General features: G+C 43.3%; 5 protein-coding genes across 5 annotated transcripts; 3 read left to right on the top strand and 2 right to left on the bottom strand.

Moving 5' to 3' along the window:
* Window positions 1-64: 64 nt before the first annotated feature.
* On the top strand, window positions 65-3,050 carry JR316_0004015 (Transcription factor tau subunit sfc6; the record flags this gene model as incomplete). Its single annotated transcript, XM_047889784.1, has 12 exons — window positions 65-789; window positions 842-984; window positions 1,041-1,136; window positions 1,186-1,421; window positions 1,480-1,608; window positions 1,671-1,767; window positions 1,821-1,874; window positions 1,931-2,149; window positions 2,201-2,343; window positions 2,407-2,511; window positions 2,579-2,662; window positions 2,730-3,050. The coding sequence occupies 12 exons, from the start codon at window positions 65-67 to the stop codon at window positions 3,048-3,050; spliced, it is 2,352 nt and encodes a 783-aa protein (XP_047752158.1).
* Window positions 3,051-3,437: 387 nt separating this feature from the next.
* Window positions 3,438-3,749, top strand: JR316_0004014 (uncharacterized protein; the record flags this gene model as incomplete). Its single annotated transcript, XM_047889783.1, has 1 exon — window positions 3,438-3,749. The coding sequence occupies one exon, from the start codon at window positions 3,438-3,440 to the stop codon at window positions 3,747-3,749; it is 312 nt and encodes a 103-aa protein (XP_047752157.1).
* A 2,084-nt stretch (window positions 3,750-5,833) lies between these two features.
* JR316_0004013 (uncharacterized protein) lies at window positions 5,834-7,117 on the bottom strand (the record flags this gene model as incomplete). The annotated part of the gene is made up of 6 exons (XM_047889782.1): window positions 5,834-5,971; window positions 6,021-6,061; window positions 6,116-6,191; window positions 6,248-6,307; window positions 6,463-7,021; window positions 7,080-7,117. The coding sequence occupies 6 exons, from the start codon at window positions 7,115-7,117 to the stop codon at window positions 5,834-5,836; spliced, it is 912 nt and encodes a 303-aa protein (XP_047752156.1).
* A 1,896-nt stretch (window positions 7,118-9,013) lies between these two features.
* On the top strand, window positions 9,014-9,659 carry JR316_0004012 (uncharacterized protein; the record flags this gene model as incomplete). Its single annotated transcript, XM_047889781.1, has 6 exons — window positions 9,014-9,050; window positions 9,123-9,152; window positions 9,203-9,223; window positions 9,280-9,345; window positions 9,420-9,491; window positions 9,553-9,659. 6 exons carry the CDS (start codon window positions 9,014-9,016, stop codon window positions 9,657-9,659), a joined length of 333 nt encoding a protein of 110 aa, XP_047752155.1.
* Window positions 9,660-10,141: 482 nt separating this feature from the next.
* Window positions 10,142-11,451, bottom strand: JR316_0004011 (uncharacterized protein; the record flags this gene model as incomplete). Its single annotated transcript, XM_047889780.1, has 3 exons — window positions 10,142-10,265; window positions 10,314-10,872; window positions 10,926-11,451. The coding sequence occupies 3 exons, from the start codon at window positions 11,449-11,451 to the stop codon at window positions 10,142-10,144; spliced, it is 1,209 nt and encodes a 402-aa protein (XP_047752154.1).
* Window positions 11,452-21,007: the final 9,556 nt, after the last annotated feature.

Genomic DNA, 21,007 nt, shown 5'->3' with positions numbered 1-21,007 from the left:
ATCCTCATTTTCTCTCTTTGCCCATTTTTGTTCTACAGCACACAAGACATAACACAAAGACGTTATGGGCCGACAACTAAGGCCAAGAAGATCCAAAGCAAACTACGCGGCGGCTTTAGCAGCATTCGATTCAGAGGATGAAAACGACAATCCGGTTGCATCTTCGTCCGCCGCCATTGACACATTAGAGGATCCCGACAGCGGCAGCGACTTCAACCCCGAGAAAAACAAAAATGGAAAGGACAATAATGACGAAGAAGAAGAGGACGAAGACGAAGACGAGGATGCGGATGCAGAAGGAGTGGACGACATTACGGATGAAGAAGTAGAAGAAGAGGCACCTAAACCGACTCGCTCAGCAGAGACGAAGACACCACCCGCTAAGGGAAAACAAAAAGCAAAAGCAGAGTCTGCGTCTGTCGGGCCTCCACCGGCAAAAAGACAAATGTATGCGCTTCCGGCACGAAGCGTCCATCACCGACATCGGGCTGTACCGCTATATTCACGCGAAGGACGCGTCGAACGCCTTACCTCTCGTCCTAGAATCTTCGGTGCTCCATCTACATCCCTTACAAACTGTGTTACGGAGAATTCCAAGATATCTGACCGGGTTAACAAGTCCTGGGGATACAATATTGGCTCTGGGCCGCTGTGGGATCTTGCCGAGGACAGAGGCTGGTACAAGGAGGCCATAACCACCGCAGATGACGCAGACACGGAAGCGAATCGTAGGCCTAGGGTGTATTCGAACTTGAAAGTCGTGCAACATCTCGAAGTTATCAGTATACAGTGTGTACCTTTTACATTGTTTTTGAATTTGACGTTATTCTGAGTCAGTTAGAGATGCAGCTCCGTATCTACCCACAGATGATGTGACTACGACAGAGGGAAACCTTCAGCCCCCTCCTGCACTTCCCTGCTACTTCGGTCCTATTAAGAAGCAAACACTGGAAATTATGAACATGTTTGAATCTATCCCAATGTGTACGAAAAATTTCAATTTCTTTTTTCGAATCAGGGATTCAACTTTCATGATTTAGCAAAATACTTTTCAGAAAGCAAGGCTCTCGTTTTTAACGCCGGTGCACCCGTTTGGGGAATGGATTGGTGTCCGATTCATCCTGAAGACCGGGCAGGTAAAGTCGCAGCATATACAATATTACAACGACGTTGACATTTGGATAGCTCGGTCATACAAACAATACCTCGCTGTTGCCCCTTTCCCTTCTCGTTCTCATTCACCGGATATTGGAAAAAGGGTGGCTCGACCTTCATATGCCTGTATTCAAATATGGTCATTATCCAGTCTTAACCCGTCTAAACCAAATGACGACGGACAAATGAAATGTGAAATGGTTCTCTGTTTAGATACCGGACCTGCCTACGACCTAAAGTGGTGCCCACTTCCCTCTCATGATCTAGTAAGGACACGTCAATCATTCTCCCCTTTGAAAACTCACGCGTCCATTCCTGTTTCAGAAAAATGACACGACACAGGGAAAGAAGCTAGGTCTCCTTGGAGGAACATTTGAAGATGGTTCATTTTCGTTATTTGTCGTGCCTGAGCCGTCAAATTTTGCATCGCCGGAGGGCGACGACCAACATCCAGTATGCAGTAAGCCAAACAGTTGCGAATATGAATGACATAGTCAACCTTGGTCGTAGTCAAGTTGTCAAACCCCCTGCTCCGGATTGAACTCGAGCAAGCTTGCTGTTGGAGCTTTGATTGGGCTAATAGTGAAGTCATCGCCATCGGGACGACCAACGGTGCGTGGAATTTTTCAGTCAACCTTCTATCACGTCTAACGCGATAATCTCAGGTGCCATTCTGGTCTACGACATAGGATCGGCTCTCAGATCCTACGGCGACTTCAGTAAGCTGTCATTTTCTTTCCTCCGGCGGACTACACGTCAGATCGTTCCTGCGCAGGTCAACCAACAATAGTCGATCTTCTTCCCACCTACTACCTCCTTGTCCATCAGTCTGCTGTCCGCGCGTTGAGCTGGATTAGGGCACCACCGTGTTCATCTTCCGGTACACCTGCCATCGATCAAGATCCCATTGTTATCGCCAGTGCTGGCTATGACGGTATGGAATGTCTGACTGATATTCGTGAGGGGCGTGGGTCAGTCATGAACCGTACGAGAGGTTAGCCTTCATCAACATGGAAGTTTGAATGCTGGCTTACATCCTGCAAAGATGTCATAAACGCACTCGCATTTTCACCATTTGCAGGTGGACCGATCACTATGGACCATGAAAACACAGTTAAAGCCTATTCCGCCTCGCCCAGTATGTTGGGACGAGGACATTCTCTTTTCGAACCGTTGGGCCCCATTTGGGTAAGACATCTCTGTTATGTCTAGATCGTGTGGCATAAATTAAGCTTTTTGGTACCAAAACAGAGTGTGCATGCCTCGGACTTTCATCCACAATTGGCTGTCGGTGCTTCTGACGGAACCCTTTCCACGACCAACATGCTGAGATCAACGAGAAGAGGTGGCTCTGTCGTACGTGGTCCTTTATATTTGATATGACGGGCAATGATGTTCACACCATAATCCAACTCTCCATCAGCCGTTCTTCGTGCATAAAATTTTCCAGATGGATTACAACCGCATTACCAAGGAGTATCGTATGCTGGACCATTTCCTCCCTCAGGTTTCTTCTTTTGCTCTGCTTCTAACTCACTTGCATCTAACCCTTTGTTTGTTTGGTACGGTTTCAGGAATCAATTGATCGTCCGACAGCAACACGGGCCGCGAAAGGCAAATCTAAAAAGGATGCAGAAGTGTTCCCTCCCAGCACCGGCGCGTGGCCGAGAGAGGTGGGTGTACATCGCGTCGTATGGAACAACGGGAATGGCCTGGCGTCCTCTGGCATGATTGCTGCTGGAACGTCCTCCGGATTGTGCAGGGTTGACTTGCTGTGGGGTCGGTGGGTCAAGGATAAGATCCCGTATGGTAGTGTTTCTGGCATTCGGATGGAGGATGGCGATGCGATGGAAGTGGACTCCGATGAAGATGCTTCCGGCGATGATTCTGACTAGCATGAGGGGCTACTTCTGGATTCATGGATTATTCGGTACTTCATTCATGCTTCATCTTTTTTATTATCTTTATTGTTCAATTATTAATATCTTACGTGCAAATGACCCATCTACACTGTGCATAGAGGATGCTATTGTTGTTTGGAAGCTGGTACCCATCTGAATGACAGTCATCCTTCTGTGTTCATGATTCTAGGAGATTCATGGATTCTCACCTAGTTCGCACTAACGGCATGTGTTGGAGTATTTTGCTATTCCAACATATATAAAGCGAACTTGCCTCCTTTTGCTTTAACTGGACTCCTGCATCCAAACCCACGTGCGTAGGCCAGCTTGTCGCTCTAAATTCTTGATACCTAACTTCAGACCTAACTTCAGAATTTTAGTATGCCTACAATGCAAGGAACGATCCTTTCGACAGACGGCATCAACTTTAGTCTTGCTTTTAACATCGACGATCTACCGATGTATGGCTCAGGAAGGTTTTTATCGAGCGCAATACCTTCATTCCTCAGCAAGAACGCTACATTGACGTATGTCAATAAGGATGATCTGACCGGCACCAAGAGTGTTACGGGTGTGGTGGGGAAAGCGACGCTTAACATGCTATCGGAGAATGTGAAAATTACAGGGAATTTGGAGGTTCCTTTTCCTACTGAGATACCGATGACTGGGCAAATCACTTGGTCCTCTGGATGACAGATCGCTCACATGCATTATTCACCAATACGATGTATGTTTTGCCGAGTGCTGACTCGCATCCATTGCTCGTTTAAGATGAAGTTTTATGTTCAAATTGCGCCTCTATATTTTTCTATTCCTCATTCCATGGATGAGTATTTTTAATGTAAATCATTCTCTATATTTGACAAACCAGTGAAATGGTGGTGTCTTCGAGATTGCGACTCGGGCACAACAAAAGTGGGTAACGGCTGGATTGTAAAGCAGAAGGATTTCTTTGCTCGACTTCACCCTCGCGCTTCATTGATCTCTCGAGCTAACAATTTGACAACATCTAGTCACATTAAGGTGCACTTTGCAACACTTAAAATAGGTAACAGTGAGCGCCAACAGAAATTTGGTGTGGGAGGACGTCTGAGGACGTGTAATTTTGGGTTGATGATGAGAATCAACTGGAAGGGAAGTGGAACGCGCATCATTGTCATTCGTCGATTAATGGTTGTATACGCTTACAGATTGCATTTTATCTCTACCAAATGGATGGCGATAATGATTGATACGACTACCAGAGTGTCCAAGTTGACTTTTCAAGTGATGGAAGTCAAGCCACAGACGTTTGACTTGCCAATGATTCGTACCCTTGGAGCCAAACATGCTCGATAGTATATAGTCTGCAAACGTCACTCTGATTATCCACAAGGCCCAAATTATTGCAACATTTGATTTTATCTAACAATGTAAGTATCCACATTACATATGATAATCAATGCCCCTCAATTTTGGCATCGACAACTAGTGGGATGTCTTTTAAAACAGCTGTTGGTTTCGTGCGATCTACATCAGGCGCACGCTTTACAGGGAGGTTCAACCTGCAACATTCGCATTACATAGTTGCGGGAAGCTTCGCAGGAAATGTGCCACCATTCCGTTCCAGTGCAGCTGTGCTCACGTATGGGCACGCGGATGATCTGTCAGGGACAAGAGGGATAGAGGGATCAGTAGGACCAGAAAGATTGGTGATAAAGTTTACTAATGGGGTAAAGATAGAAGGGAAACTGGATTTTCCATGCCATTCTGGCTCATCGGTGTGTGGTGCAGCGTTCTTCACACAGAGTTGAGGTTTTCCTCCTGGGAGTTACCACTTTCTTGTACTATCTATGATGATCCTATTCCAAGATATATTAACCACTGCGTTCAATGAGGATGGTAAGCTTCAGAACCTGGCTAGCTCTTGGGCTTGCGTTGTGATTTCTATTTTCTCGATGACTGTTATTCTTTGTGATCTATTAATAGATCGCTAAATAAGCGCTCAAGTGCTTAACTTTCAAACGGTGTACCGTGCTCTGAGTTCTTTTCTATTTCAAAGAAGATAAAACTCCAAGGAATTTACAGTTTTTAAATTTTCTTGATTCTCTGATAGGGTCAATGTTGAAACCATATGCCGCAGCCGATGAGCTCATTGGCAGGGGGATCGAATGGAGACTCCAGCAACCCTTCAATAATAGGACCATTTATCAACCGAAGAATGATTCCATCTGGCCCAATCCTGCCTTCCGCTAATCTTGTTGAGGTAAGTTGAGAAACCGAATGGTATTTGAGCTTCGCGTGGCGACACCTGAAGTCTGGTAAACCCGAGACGAATAATCCAGCTAGGGTGTAGTGAGAATCACGGATAGTGAAAGTCGCCATAAACTTTGATCCTCCGTCTACGCCGATACGCCTAAGAATTCCTGAAGCAGAAGGCATGCTGGAAATTGGATACGTTAGAACAACTAAGGGTTAAATTTGAAATTACCCTAGATTTCCTCTCCAACAGAAAGATTTGAGGGCGAATGTGAAGCGCACCTCCAGGAAGTTAAAGAAAATATAAGCGAGGATTATGAGACAGAATAATCGGAAGCTTCACTTGACGGCATCGAGAAAGAACAGTATTAAAAAAGGAAACCGACAATTTTCCATTCGCCAACAAATGGCAGCAAATAGCGCTATGGCAGACTCCGCTTTCAAAGAAACAGAATCTGGTTTAAATGGACCATGATTTGGGGGGAAATGGAATATTTCAATTTCCCCACAGCATCCAATCAGACATGAAACCGAACAACCTAGTCTGAGTCCTCGAACTGTTCCTGCGGAACAGGTGGTCCAGGAAAGATCTTATCGAGCTTGCGCTTGATATTGCTTCGCCGCCGAAAACGAGAGAGGCCGACCGTTATCTGGCGAAAACTTTGTACAGACAGTTCCTATAGGGGGTTCATTTAGTGCATCAAATACCAAAGTAGAGATAGTCACCTTGCTTTGTGTAGGAGAAAAAGGTTTCAATGTTGCAAGTCCTGCGAGATAAGGAATAGTCAACAAATGCTAATCAATGTATCTGACAACGTTACCGTCTTGTATAACAATTTCATGCGTTTCCAGAATGCGTAAGAGAAGATGGGCAACTCGAGAGAGGCTTCCATCGCTCTAGAGAAAAAACGTCAGAAAGTATAACACCCAGTCTCGAGCTGAACGTCAAATACCCTGTCTGCAACGGCGCACCATACCCAATCATCCACGATTGCGACGTCGGCATTTGGAGACTGGGCGAGTCAGCTTTCCTTCACTGTTAGAGAGATAAAATATTACTCGTACTTCCTGGATCATATATCGCAATATTATCTCAAGAGGATTAAAAAGAAGCTGCAAAATGACATATCTAAGGCCAGAAGCGACACCCGTCAACTTGACGACTCACGTGCGTGCTCTCAGAAAGATACTTGGCGGGAAAGTTATACCGATGTTCTATGTACGTCTGTAAACGAGCTCTGCGTCCAAGAACGGGAGTCTTCATCACGTTGTAGAACGGAAGCTCTGGAATATCCTCGTGAAGAATATATCTGACCCAATCTGAATTGCTGACCGCGAGCTTCATTCCACGAAGAAAAACGGCCCATGACTGTACCGTATCGGAGGGAGTATTGCTATTGCCCGTCATCCCCCTGAAATCTTGCCATACCGGAGTTTTGTCGGCTTGATACCGTATACTCATATCTGTTCCAGTACGACTGTAGGACAAAGGCCCACAAGCAATTGCCCATGCGTCGGCTTTATCGTACCCAGTGACAAGATACAAACTTCCATTTGGCACCGAAATACGGCCTATTCGCGATCTGTTCATAAATCTATACCACTTCAACAGGTGCATTCGGACATATGCCCTAATGCGACTGGGATCAGCCAGGTCTTCACGGCTGGTCCCGTTAGGTAACACGAGAGCAGCCCCTTCACGGCCTTTAACAACAAATTTTATCTGTCTATGGCAGTCCTTCAGCTAGTAAATATGCCAATAATCCAAAAACATTGATCACATACAAAGGAGAGGCTGATATTTGCGTAGCTTCGATACCCATGGTGGTGAGTAGTGTACCAGGGGGTAAGTGATTCGGTTTGGTTATCACTTCGGCAGGTTGAAGAGGCGGCTGGAGTGGTATCATGTCAGGGGGACACGAACGCTGCAGATCCGAGGATGGGGGTTGGAATATGTTGAAACGGTAATAAAAGGTACCGTCGTTGGCGATTATTCCAACATCACCAATCTCTATGGATGGTTTAGAGGTAGTGTTTGAAATATAGACATTTCCAATTGGCCGCCAGAGAGGAGTACCATGGCCTAGCATTTGCATGGAACGAGTGTAGCTTTCACATTGACCTTCTGGAGTCTGGGTAACATGGCACCGAGCGAATGAACAATCCGTCAGAATCCTAAAACCATATGGGTGCGTGTTTGAACCTGTTGTTGTCAGAATTGGAAGGGGGGCATTGCTCAGTTGTACAGACCACGGGTCGATTGCTCTAGTCCAATATGTCCTTCTTCACTCTGAGGGTTTGAGACAATATCAGCTGCAATTAATGGCATTATAAACTTGCATATTTCTACCGATGTATCTGGAGAGTCGCTTTGCGACATTTAGGGATTACTAGAAGGAGAGGGATGCCAAAGAAAAGCCACGTCGTAGAAAATCAAAACAAGGGCAATGATGTAAGTTCGTCCAAGTATTATCATGTGACCTTACAGTTCGGGTTGATCAACGGTTGACTCAACCATCACGACCTAATCGGGTTGCGTGAACTTCCAACAAGCACCAACGCATTTGAATCGTTCTGGGCAAGTCCCCGATCTCTCTATGAACCACGTCTCATCATTGAGGCATGGCAATTTCAAAGTTCAAATTAGTTTCTTTCTAAACTCTCTGACCACATTTCGTTCCAATGCTGTAGTTTTTTTGCAGTCGAGTTATAACCTAAGAATCATCGTGGGAATGTCATCGAACTGAAACCTTGATTGCACGAATCGACTCCGATAGGCCGATAGGTAAATCATGGATCGATGTCGATTATTGGCACGACTCTCGTTCATCGATTCACATTTTTAGGGGAGAAATCGGATCATTACCACGCTGGAACTGATTAACAACAGCATTCATCTTCATTGGCGTAATCCAAGTGTAATCACCTATTTTGACCGTACTACTTGTACTTGTACCACGTTAAGCCCAGCCGCTCATCAACATACCAGATGAATAACCCCCATGAACTATTATCCGGGACTTTGAACGAGCTGAACATTAATCCCACTATTCAATCGATGGAGGCAACGGATGCAGATGACCTCCATTCGCAGCTGGCATTATCGCTATCAGTCGGCGGTGGTTTGTAATTGCTTATATGTAAGACTAGTTTTGAGGCTTATTGAACTTTGTTCTTCCTTAGATTCGTTACAGATTTTCAGAGACTCTTCGCATATTCAAAACAGTCCAGATCAAAACGATGCTTCAACTTCCAAGGGGGTGCCGGGGTTCAAAAAAAAAACACGACCTCATATTTTTTATTTCGAGGTAATTTGGGCAACCTACCTACCTCGTGACCATTACATAACGATCAAAATCGCCTAAAATGGGAATTGCCAAGGGCCAAGACATTGACTTGTTTTAGTGGGCCACCGCGGAGCGTGGCGTGACGAGTCTTTACGATTCAGCGTCACGCTTTGTAATAATATAATATATATATAATATAATATAAATAATAAATATAATTACAAATCTCGAAATCATTCCCGCGCGCCCGTTTGGGTAACTGAAGAAGCGCGGCGCAATGGCGGCTATCGACTTCTTAGAAGTCGATGGGCTGCCATGAAGTGGTGGGGGTCAAACAGACCCGCCCATCTTCCTCTTTCTTCCCAACCCCCACCATCTCCAACACCTCCCAGAAGTATTCGGCCCACCTCGTGCTCAAAAAAAACCGAAAAAATGACAAAAAATTCGGACGGATCGGCATTGACGGCAGGTACGTGCCGAATCTATTTTTATCCGCTGTTTCATTTTATTCATCGCGTTTCGTGCGTTTCGCGCTGTGCAGGCAAAACGCTTGCGCGCGTATTCGTTAAAGGTGAGTAGTGGCCTGTTTTCAATCGTTATTAACTCACCTATCGCTTTTAGACGGCGTCACGGACGTATATCGTCCGTATTCTCTGATTTTTTGCATTTGTTGAAGGTTTTTTGATGTTTTTTTGTAGCCGCGGGTTCCATCGACATCGACGCGTTTAACAAACGCATGCGCGCGGCAGTCGCGGCCGCCAACGGTGCGTTTCTTTTTCTTTCTCTCTCTCTCTCCTTTTTATTTTGCATTAAACACGTTTTTTTTTTATTTCTCTAGTATCTGATGCCCCCGGTGGGGCCCCGCGTGACGACGCGGTCGATTTCGAGGCGCGTAAGCGCGCTATTGCAGGTACTTTTCTATATCTTCCTCTTCTTTTATCATATCAGTGGGTGTTGACCTTGTTCCTCAGTTATGAAGGGAGTTCGTGCACCCGCCGCCGTCATGCGTGCGGTCTATGAAGGCTCCACTCCTTTTGTTACGCCCTTAGCCATCGCCGCTGCCCGTCTTCGCAAGTAGTTACAATAGTGAGAAAATTAGTAGCTTTGTGATCAGTTATATATATGATGATTTACCCTGTCTCTTGAAATTTTGAGACATGTATTGGTTTGCAAGAATGCCTATAGTGTTTTGTATAGTAATTTTTAACAAGTGAACTTCACAAGATATACTAAACTTTCAGTAATTGTTTTATACTCATGATCCACATTTGGCTGTATAACAAATCATTATTGGACACATAAAGCCTTTCAAGGCTTTTGTGGCGCACAGGGATCAATATAGTGCTTCGAAAATTTCGAAGAATGTACTTTTACTTAATATAGCAAGTACCACTATTTCATTAAGTTAGATTGATGCATCTTAGCATGATCTTTGATCTTCTTGCTTAGTGGGTGTTAACTTCCTGGTTTCACACGCCCTACATATCTTGGAGACTAGCAGTTTGTTACGGAAGCGAAGATCACATTTCATCTCGTTAACGCCAAATCTAATTATCGTAACTACCCGTCTATGTGCAGCCCGTCCCAAAGCGCACTTAGCACTGGGTGCTTGTTAGCTGCAGAGATAACTTCGTCGTCCGTTAAAAGACCTTTAACGTTGTTCAACAAGCAATTGTCCAAAGCACTGAAACAAACTTTAGCTGTATAAAGACTTTAAAATATGATAACATACCTGTCAGTGTCACATGTGCGCAAAATGGTTTCCAGGAGGGATATGAACAAGGGGACTTCAACGGAAGTATAGAAACCACCGAGTTCAAGGTATTCCAACCTGTTCCAGCTCAAATGCAAGCACCCTAATTTGTCTGTCGACAAAGACCAGGTGTTGCCTTCAATTAATTGATCCTGCTCCGCGACACTCAAAGAGGGCAACTTGAATACCCAACATTGAGAGTCTCCCACACGACGCATACCGGAACGGAAGACAGAACCCGATTGCGGATCGAGATTAACTTTAATTCTGATAGCCTTGCCCAAAGTTTCGTCGTGGTAGCTAACGCGAAGTGCGTTTTTAACGTCGCTCGTTCTGTAGGTATAGGCGTGAAATTGGGCAGGGGTGTTCTGAGGTAAGGAACAGGCGAAACTGTAACCTATCGCGTGGTACTTCATCATGATCCATGGTATGCGTTTAAAGTCGAAGCCTGGTTGCAAAAGGAATAGCTGGTGTCCAAACGTGGCGTTCGGATACAAACTGTACACTTTGTCGTGCGTAATCATGTTCATAATACCGGCTGCGAGAACCTCAGAGTTAGAAAAAGCGGTTTCAAGTTTGAATATTTCTTACTACTGTGGAAAGTCAGGATAGCCTCCATGACGGAATGCGTGGTGGCGTATAGTGTGATAAAATGACAGTTCCTCCAAAAGGCGAGCTGGACACCGCGACAGTTGTCTCTTCCGGGCCGTTCTTTGTTGTAGTTGAGAATATGTTGAGCTTTGTTTAGCGCAGATTGTGCTGTTTCATAGTCATCGTCAAACGGACGAGATAGATATATAAAGCCCGCCGAAAGTAGCCATGCGATGACGGGGGATGCACGTCTAAGTTCAACATACAGGTCAAGATTCGCAGGCCTCCAAGAAGTGTCACGGCTGATAAAATGCAAAACCGTAGAACCTGAAATGACAAGACCAGTATCGTATTGTAGGTGACGGAATGATGAATGTTCGCTTGGTAGAAGGACTGGTTCCAGATAGCGGCTGACAGTGAATGTATGGCCCATATATGATTCCACTCTGCTGTTGAGTTCTTGACACGACCGACCGAACCGGATCAAGGTTCTTAAATCCATCTGATCCATGTAGACCCGGTCCATGACTTCAGGGAATATGCTGCATTGAGAAGTACTCATCAGTTTGCGCACGCTGCCTGATATTGGAAAGAATATGGTACCGTCTAAAGGAGTCTGATAGGTTTGATCGTTTGTCGGAATCCATCGCAGTACAGCCAAAGAAACCCGCGACACACGGCTAGGATATATAACGCAGATTTTTTGTGCTGGGCTATGCGGCTCTACATATTTCCGGGGGCCATTTGATATCGGATCACAAGCATTGGAAAAAGAGAAGATTGGATCGATATGGTCAGGGGCTTGCTAAAATAACATGCCTATAGCATGGAGTACACTTTGGAATGGAACACTTTGGAATTCAACAGATCGTTGCAAGTGTGCTATTGACTTTGCCAAAAGTTCTTATTAATTGCCGAACTGTGTCCATCCACGCAGACATTAAATTTTAAAAACACTGGTATACATTATTTCATTATGAAGTGAATGAGTCCATAAGTTCCTGAAATATTTCTCGGGTAAATAAGTAGGAGATCATAAACCATGCACACCGCAACGGGTTACGATTCATAGAAGTCTTTGCTTGTTAGGGTGGCGTGGGAGAACGCTGCGTACACTGTACGCAGGATATTCCCACGCCACATCGGTGTTACCCCTCTCCGGCCCAACGCGACGGGTCGCGATCATGAGGTATGCTGCCTTTTATGGTAGTACCTGTACCGTTCCCTTCCGAATCTGTTCTCCTTGTCTCCCAACTACCATAAAGTTATTTGCCATTGCATGTTGGCTTTTCATCCTATGTGGATCATACTCCATTATCCGCAATTATGTGAGTTGTCATTTATAACCTTGAATTTGACACGTACTCAATGTAAATGCCACCCAGACACAGTATGCTACATCCTTGTTGTTGGTTAATGCGCCACAACAGCGAGATGTCACCAATACCTATCTCGATCCTGTACTTCACGTACATGGATACTCTCTTGACATTGTTTATTCAATGATGCATCAACACCAACAACATAGAGCCACACTTGGTCACGACATCGTTTGTTCGATGATGCATCAGCCCCTGACACATGAAGCAAGACACCATTGCGTCGAAAATTTACACTTTGTAAACCAAAGTACTGTCGATATGGTTAACCCAATCATACATCCGCACTACACTGTGATTCACGTTGTCAAACCTTTAGCTACTTCGTCCACAATTGATATAACACACGGCCTCTCTTTTTTCACACATTTCTCTGGCGAAGAATGTCCGTGGACAGAAAATTTGTGGTTTCCAGAACTGAAGTCATTCGTAACTTGGGTACTATCCAAGTTGGCGACATTAAATTTTGACAGTTATGTACGCCCTTACAATATCCAACTCTATTGCTTGCAGCATAACATGCACGATCGTATATCTACCATAATACTTTACATTAAGCTTTACATGTCGAGATATATTACTTCTCGTCATGATTTCGACATCATGATAGGTAAAGTTGGAAATTTCCAAAATGCTTTTCAAAGAGCTTGCACGTCCATAAGGGAAGTAGCTTCGTTTGAAAAATATCATCTATCAGTTATTCAAGTTGTCTCGAAGTATGGCAAAACCCTCTGTTGGATAGATCGACAGTGTTTCCATCTTATAACATATATGGTCCTTTATTTTAACAGCGATCTATCAATAGCTCATTGCTTTCATCTGTTAATCATGGATCGTCCGGTGATTAAACACATACGGAATTTGATGAACAGAGTCAACGAGGAAATCATATTTATAAGGAATATCACTTTCAATTTGAACGCCGTAGATCTCTTGTTTATATTGACTACATACTACATTGCTTTCCTTAATTACGTGTTCAGGATGGGAATAAGCAAAGCGAGAACTGTATTACAAAAAGCTTTATTTCTTTGTGTTTCTCAAATCATTGCAGACGACGTGGCAGATTGTATTGCATTTGAAATGGGATATGTCTGGCACATATTACAAAACAATTCAATGTCTGATTCATTTCACTTACTTATATACTATCTCGATAGTGCTTTACTCTCAATCATGTGTTTAAAAGACAATTCAAGTGTAGAATCAATAGTAGCCGACAACAAAAGACCTGTGCCCTCTCATCCTGCGCTTATGGGTGGTGGAAGGATTGTAAAGTCATTAAAAGGAAGCGATATATCTGATTTTGTGGTATATCCCATCAATGCTGAATTGAATCCAACTGACACTTATGTTCTGAAACATTATGTCGGCAAGGACAAACTGGAAAACTTCATTACGAACGGGGAGTTCATTGTTGCACAGACCCCATTAAGTTTGATATGCCCTTTATTGAAGAGAGACGAACTCGTTGCCTTAAGTAAATTACACAACATTCCTTTCAATAATCATCATTCAAAAGTACAGAATATGGCCAGATACCAAGGCCATTCTTGCAAAAATTGTCAGCTTCATTATTTTGTATTTCAAAAGGGAAACAGCAAACAGCAGATAAAAGAACACCGAGCTAATGTCAAAAAGATTTGGCGAAAGGAACAGAAACCTCGTTCAAAGCCTCAAAATACCACATCATCGCCATCACCCAGCATGTTTCCTCCCAAACCGGTGAACGATGAATTGGTACGCAAAATTATATCTGGATTCTGTAAAGACATGGATCCTGGCGAGTTTGAAGAGGCAGGATGCGCCGTATGCGGACAACTTGTCCAACTCAAAATGTTGATGCCAATTCCTCCATCCTATGAACTAGATGTGTTACAGGTTCCCGGGATAACTAGGAAAGAGCGTTCGTCAGCAAGTGACCCTATTGAAGATGTACCTGGTCCGGTGCTGGCGCACGGATGTGAACGTATCTGTCCGAAATGTCATAAATGTGTCGAAAAGAGTAAAATACCCACTGAATCTTTGGCGAATGGGCTTTGGGTTGGAGAAGTTCCACCCGTATTACAGAATTTAACTTTTGCCGAACAAATGATGATATCGCGGGTTCGCCATAACCGATGTTTAGTACGAGTGTCATCGGGTAGGGCAAAAATGATTGCCAATTGTATAATGTTTGCGAACCCTACTTTGAAAGTATACAAGGCTTTACCTCCTAGTCAAGAAGAGTTGAGCGACGTCCTGGCATTCATTTTCATAGGGCCGACACGACCGACAGACGAGGAATTTAAAAGAACACCAATGTTCGTTAGGCGTAATGCTGTGGCCAAAGCTTTAGAATGGCTTAAGTTGAACCACTCTGACTATGCCGACCTTGAAATATCTTATGATAATTTGAATTCATATCCTTTGGCAGGAGTACCCGTCATCGTGGATTACAAAGTCACTTACAGTGATTCCAATAAAATTCCGACCGCAATGAGCAAATTTGATAATGAAATGGAAGAAGGTACAGAAGAAGGTGTATGTCCTTTTACAGTTCACGGGTTGACGGGTGAGGAGTACGATAAAATGTCTTTGCAAAATCTTAAAGTGCGAGCGCTGAAGCATTTGGATAGCGGTGGTGTTTCATTGGCTATCGGCCATGATAATACTCCGCAATCATGGTACAATAATCCTCAACTGTATCCTCAAATGTTTCCTTGGTTATTTCCGTACGGAAAAGGAGGTATTGGACAGCCACGCCACAAAAAGAAATTATCGAATGCGCGGCACAAAAAACTACTGCTAATGTATCACGACAAGCGTTTCCAACGTGACTTGTATTTTCCTATGGTTGCTTTCAATGAAGAACAAATTAGAGGAGGAACTACAGGTAGCTTCTTGCTAGCCAAGCGAAAGAATTTTGATTCCGTGGCAAAAAGACTTGTGCAAATAAATCCGGGAGTATTGGAATCAATTTCTCAGAGAATGGCAGAGGGAGAACATATAACGCCGGAAACAGATTCAGAGAAACTTTGCTTTAGCATTTTGAATGATTTGGATCATGTTGGGGGTAAGGTACCGGGGTCACTGACGAACAAGAAATACATGCGTAATGAAATTTGGTCGCTAGTAGCTTTCAAAGGTGCTCCTTCATGGTTTATTACGTTTTCGCCCGCAGATAATAGGCATCCCTTGTGCTTATATTACGCTGCAGATGACATCAGTTTCTCTCCGGAGCTAAAATCCGCCAAAATTCGTGATTTATTGGTACTCTCCAATCCTGTTGCAGCGGCCCGTTTCTTTGATTTTATGGTGAAAATGGTCATCAAGCATGTTCTTGGAGTAGGAACGGATCACCCAGGCTTGTACGGTAAAACATCAGCGTACTATGGCACTGTTGAGCAACAAGGTCGTCTAACTTTACATTTGCACATGATGTTATGGATTGAAGGGGCGTTATCTCCGCAGGATATACGCAATAAGCTTATGAGTAAAGATTCTGATTTTCAAAGAGCATTGGTAGACTATCTAGAGTCATCACACATTGGCCAATTTTTAAATGGGACCAAGGAAAGCATTGAAGCGAGGTTACCTTCACTAAGTACCACCAACACAGGTATCCATACCATTAAGAAACCAACTGAGAACTCTCTTCAACTCAACAAGGTTGATTTGTCGATGTATCAAGACCCGACACAGACATTACCCATCCCCCCCCCGGATCCATGTCGCGATCATCACAAAGAAAGTGACAAAATTTATACCATTCATCAGAATTGTGCTCCTTGCACAACATACAAGCAATGGAAGGACAATTACACTTCTACTGTGGACGATTTATTGTTCAGGTCCAATATGCATAGTTGTAGAGCATCAACAAAATTGAGACCGCCCAAAGGTACCAAGAAAAGCACTAATACAGAGGTGCATGATACACCCGTCAAGGAATCTGAGCTACCAAAAACAGATGGTCCCATTGGTAAGGCTGCTAGAAACGGACAAAAGGGATGCCTTAACAAAGACAATGTCTGTATGGCACGTTTTCCTCGTGAAGTGAGAACAGAAACAATAGTGGATGAAACCGACGGCCACGTATATATGAAGAAATTAGAATCTATGATGAATACGGTCTCTGATTGTTTAACTTATGTTACCCGTTGCAATACAGATGTTACCAGCCTTCTATCAGGGACAAGTATCAAAGCCATTATCTCATATGTTACGGATTATGTGACAAAGCCAACGCTCAAAACACATCAGATATTTTCTTCCGCTTATGACATCTATTCGAAGAACTCTGAGTTAATTTCAGGAAATTTACATGCACCCATTGAAGCGGGTAGAAAACTTGTACTAAAGATTGTCAACGCATTGTCATCGAAAACCGAACTTGGAAGTCCAATGGCGTGTTTATATCTTTTGGATAACCCAGATCATTACACAAGTCATACCTTTGTGCCCCTGTGGTGGAGAAGTTACGTTGCAGAGGTTAAGAGAACCTGGGAAGAAGGACATGGCGATGTTGCCCAAGACAATCCAGCAATGGAAACTAGCGATGATGCGGAATTTGAAGACAGAGTACTGATCAGTCGAGAAGAGGGTGAATACGTTGGCAAGTCTAACATTGACGACTACAAAAACAGACCAACGAAATGCGATGGAATGTCTGTGATCCAATGGATTCAGACCAGCAGCAAAAAGAAGCGAAGCAAGAAAGACATAGAAGCCTTTGATGAATCTCTAGAAGAACTATCAGGCATCGAAGATAACGAGTGGGAAGATGTGGATGCTCCTTCAAGAAAGTTCACTAAACAATCGTTCATGCCAAGCCACCCTCATTTTCGAAGCCACCAAGTTACTGTTGATCTGTCTTGCCTACAAACAACAATACCTAATTTTGTGGGTGGAGCGTTGCCCCACTCTGATTGCGGAGATAGAGAGTATTACTGCATGACTATGCTGACACTATTTAAACCTTGGCGAACCGCACTGGATTTGAAAAGTAAAGAAGAAAGTTGGAGTGATGCATTTCGTCAACACGGCTTTGAACAAAAAGATCTTGAGATAATGACTAATTTAAATTTGAAGTATGAATGTCTAGATGCTAGGGATGACTTCCACAGTGAACTAAAGCGCAAAGTCAAAGAGGCTGCCCTTCGTAAGGGTTATGATGAAAGTTCAGATGAAGAAGAAGAGGAAGAAGAGTATATATCAGAAGGGTATCAGCAAAGAGAAGACCGATACAAATCATTATCAGAACAAGCAACCCGAAAGTTACAACAACAAGAGGAAGCACACAGAATTCTAAAAAAATGTGGTTGGACAGAAGAGAGCAAAGAAATCCCCTCTCTCAATACTGAAAGATTTGTTCCCGCAGTAGAAAAATCTGCAGCACAATGGAAAAACACACTACAAGAAGCTCGAGATAGAATCATCAAAGATAAGATGAGGAATATTGCCACATCAAGTGGTCCTGGAAGATTTAACACGGAAGAACTGGTGCCAAATCAAGTAAAGCTTGTGAATGCTTCATGGTTTCAGCGTGATTTTGTTGCAAAACAGTGCCTTGACCCCAAACAAATAATTGATTCGACTGTAAAGGAATTTTCTTTAAATAAGGATCAGGAGAGAGCATTCAGGCTGGTAGCTAATCATGCATCCACTATATATGCAGACCCATTGAAGATGTATCTAGGAGGCATGGGTGGAACCGGTAAAACACAAGTAATCAAAGCCATTATATCTATGTTTAAGAAAAGAAATGAAGGTCATCGATTCATTGTACTGGCTCCTACTGGAACAGCCGCAGCGTTGTTGAATGGATCGACTTATCATTCAGCGTTAGGAATACATATTATGGGTAATAAGGAGGCAGGAACGAGTGGTAGTACAGCCAACTCCATAAATGAATTGAGACAAAAATTAGCCGGTGTAGAATACATCTTTGTTGACGAAGTTTCTATGATTAGCTGCCACGAATTATACGCCATTAGTTCAAAGTTGGCCATACTCACAAACGTACATGACCAACCTTTCGGAGGAATGAATATGGTTTTTGCTGGAGATTTTGCTCAACTACCACCTGTCAATGGATCATATTTATACAGCAACGATGTCGCCCTTAAACAAGACGCAAGTATGTCAGTACGCAAGCAAGAAAGTACGATTGGGAAGATATTATGGCATCAGATAACAACCGTTGTAATCTTAAAGAAAAATATGCGTCAAAGAAGTCAATCTCCACAAGACTCAAAGTTGAGAACTGCTTTGGAAAATATGAGATATGCAGCCTGCACTCCTGAAGACATCGAATTTCTACATTCCAGAACATCTAGCTCAGTGAAAGGAAGGCCGAGCGTGAGAGAACCAAAATTCAGGAATGTGTCGATTATAACAGCGTGGAATGTTCAAAAGGATAAAATAAATATCCTGGGCTGCGTTCGGTTCGCGAAAGACACAGGGCAAGAATTGACAGATTTTTATGCCGTTGACAGCTTTAAAGACGACGACGATGACCTTCCAAACAATAAAAGAAAACGTAAAACATCCAACAAAAGTAAGAGATCAAAATTGGACGACATTGACAAGGAAGCGTTATGGAACTTGGACCCAAGTAGTAGTGAGCATATTCCTGGTAAACTTTCGCTATGTCTAGGTATGCCTGTAATGATTCGACATAATTACGCAACCGAACTTTGCATTACGAAAGGACAAGAGGGTGTTGTTTGTGGGTGGGATAGTGAAATAAGTCCTGATAACAAACCATGTCTTGCGACATTGTACGTGAAATTGATAAATCCACCACAAACTGTAAATATTCCTGGGCTGGAAGAAAATGTAGTACCCATTTATAGACACAATATACGCGTAAATTGCCAGATGCCCAATGGTACCGAATTAAACGTAATGAGAAAACAAATACATGTACTTCCCAATTTTGCAATGACGGACTATGCCAGCCAAGGCAAAACCAGACCCTTAAATGTAGTAGATCTCGGGAATTGCAAAACTCATCAATCATATTATACATGTCTTTCCAGAAGTGCGAGCGCAGATGGAACTGTGATTCTTCAAGGATTTGATTCTTTTAAAATTACAAAAGGAATCAGTGGTCACCTACGCCAAGAGTTCAGAGAATTGGAACAGTTAAATAAAATTACAGAATTGAAATATAACTCTGAATTAAACGATCAAGTCAACGGGTTACTGCGTAATACTTTGATCAAAAGCTATAGAGAATGGTCCAAAGGTCGCGACGACAGCCATGATTGGCACCCAGCTCTCCAAATGTCCCCAAATGAGATATCAGACAGCCAGCCAAAAGACAATGCGCTATGGAATGAGCAAGTTAATATGTTAACAGCAATTACTCCAATTGTAAGAAAAACCAAAAAGAAAATGTTAAGACCAAACACACAATCCGCCCCACAACCTGACATGATGGTACCGTTAAATAAAAAGACAAGGGTGGAGTTGGAAGAAGCAGAGGCACCACTCGGCGTCAAGTGGGATAACGTCAACTTCAGCTGCGCTTATGACTCAGTGTTCACATTGATTTACCATCTGTGGAAAAGCAATGTGCTGTTGTGGAACAACAGGTTGACAGGAAACCACAGTATGTATATGGATACCCTTATAAACGAATTCATCAAAATGTCGTTGGGCTTTAGTAACTTGCAAATGGCAAGAGATGTAGTACGGCGGAAGCTAAACAATGACATTGGCGAAGAAACATTTCCTTATGGCCAGGCTTTGACGTCAATGGATTCATTGTGTCTGCATCTCTTAGGAACCGAGCAATGTGGAGAAGGGAGTTATCATTGTACAGCCTGTGGCTACAGCTCAGCACCAATGAATTTGCGGTTCAGTGCTTTAAATATAATAAATCCAAACAGCCAAAACGATAACACAAAGATAACAGACATATTCAATTATTGTGCAGAGTATGTTAGCAACAAAGAATGCCGACGTTGCAGCAATGAATCGAACAAACATATTCTCACTAACATTACCCAAATAAAATCTGTACCATCATTAATGGGGATTGAAAATGTGAACCCAACGCACTGCCTCCCTGAACCAGTCGTAGAAATGACCATATGTGATGTAGACGGAAACCATCACAAAATGCGCTTATGTGGACTGGTATATAGTGGTAGTGAGCACTTTTCTTGCAGAACCATTGAAAGCAATGGTACTGTATGGTTTCATGACGGTATCACGACAGGCGATAAATGTATTTTTGAACAGGTAGTCAATCTGCAATCGGACATGTCATGGTTAAAGACATGTCGTCAAAAGAAATTATTCCTCTACCTATACCACAAAGTTTCTGCTTAACATGGCAAGCTGTAGGTCATGTGCAGTGTGGGAACATGCTGCGTACAGTGTACGCAGGATATTCCCACGCTCCAGGTCATGTGCAGTGTGGGAACATGCTGCGTACAGTGTACGCAGGATATTCCCACGCTCCAGGTCATGTGCGGTGTGGGAATATGCTGTGTACACTGTACGCAGAATATTCCCACACTTAGATGGGGGACGGGAAGTACGATGTCATTTCATTTTGGACTAGTAGTGTAAAATTAAGTTCACTTTGCTTTCAAATGTAAGAGGCGAAATATATGCATTGTAATTTTTTTTGTGATACAACGAAAATCAACGAGTGAGGTAGGTATACGACAGATGTGAAGGACTAAATGGAACAAAAGCCTGCCA

This window comes from Psilocybe cubensis, chromosome 3 (assembly GCF_017499595.1).
Source record: "Psilocybe cubensis strain MGC-MH-2018 chromosome 3, whole genome shotgun sequence".
In the NCBI taxonomy this organism is placed as follows: domain Eukaryota; kingdom Fungi; phylum Basidiomycota; class Agaricomycetes; order Agaricales; family Agrocybaceae; genus Psilocybe; species Psilocybe cubensis.
The sequence above is the reverse complement of the archived record's forward strand: the minus strand, read 5'-3'. Positions and strand labels throughout refer to the sequence as shown.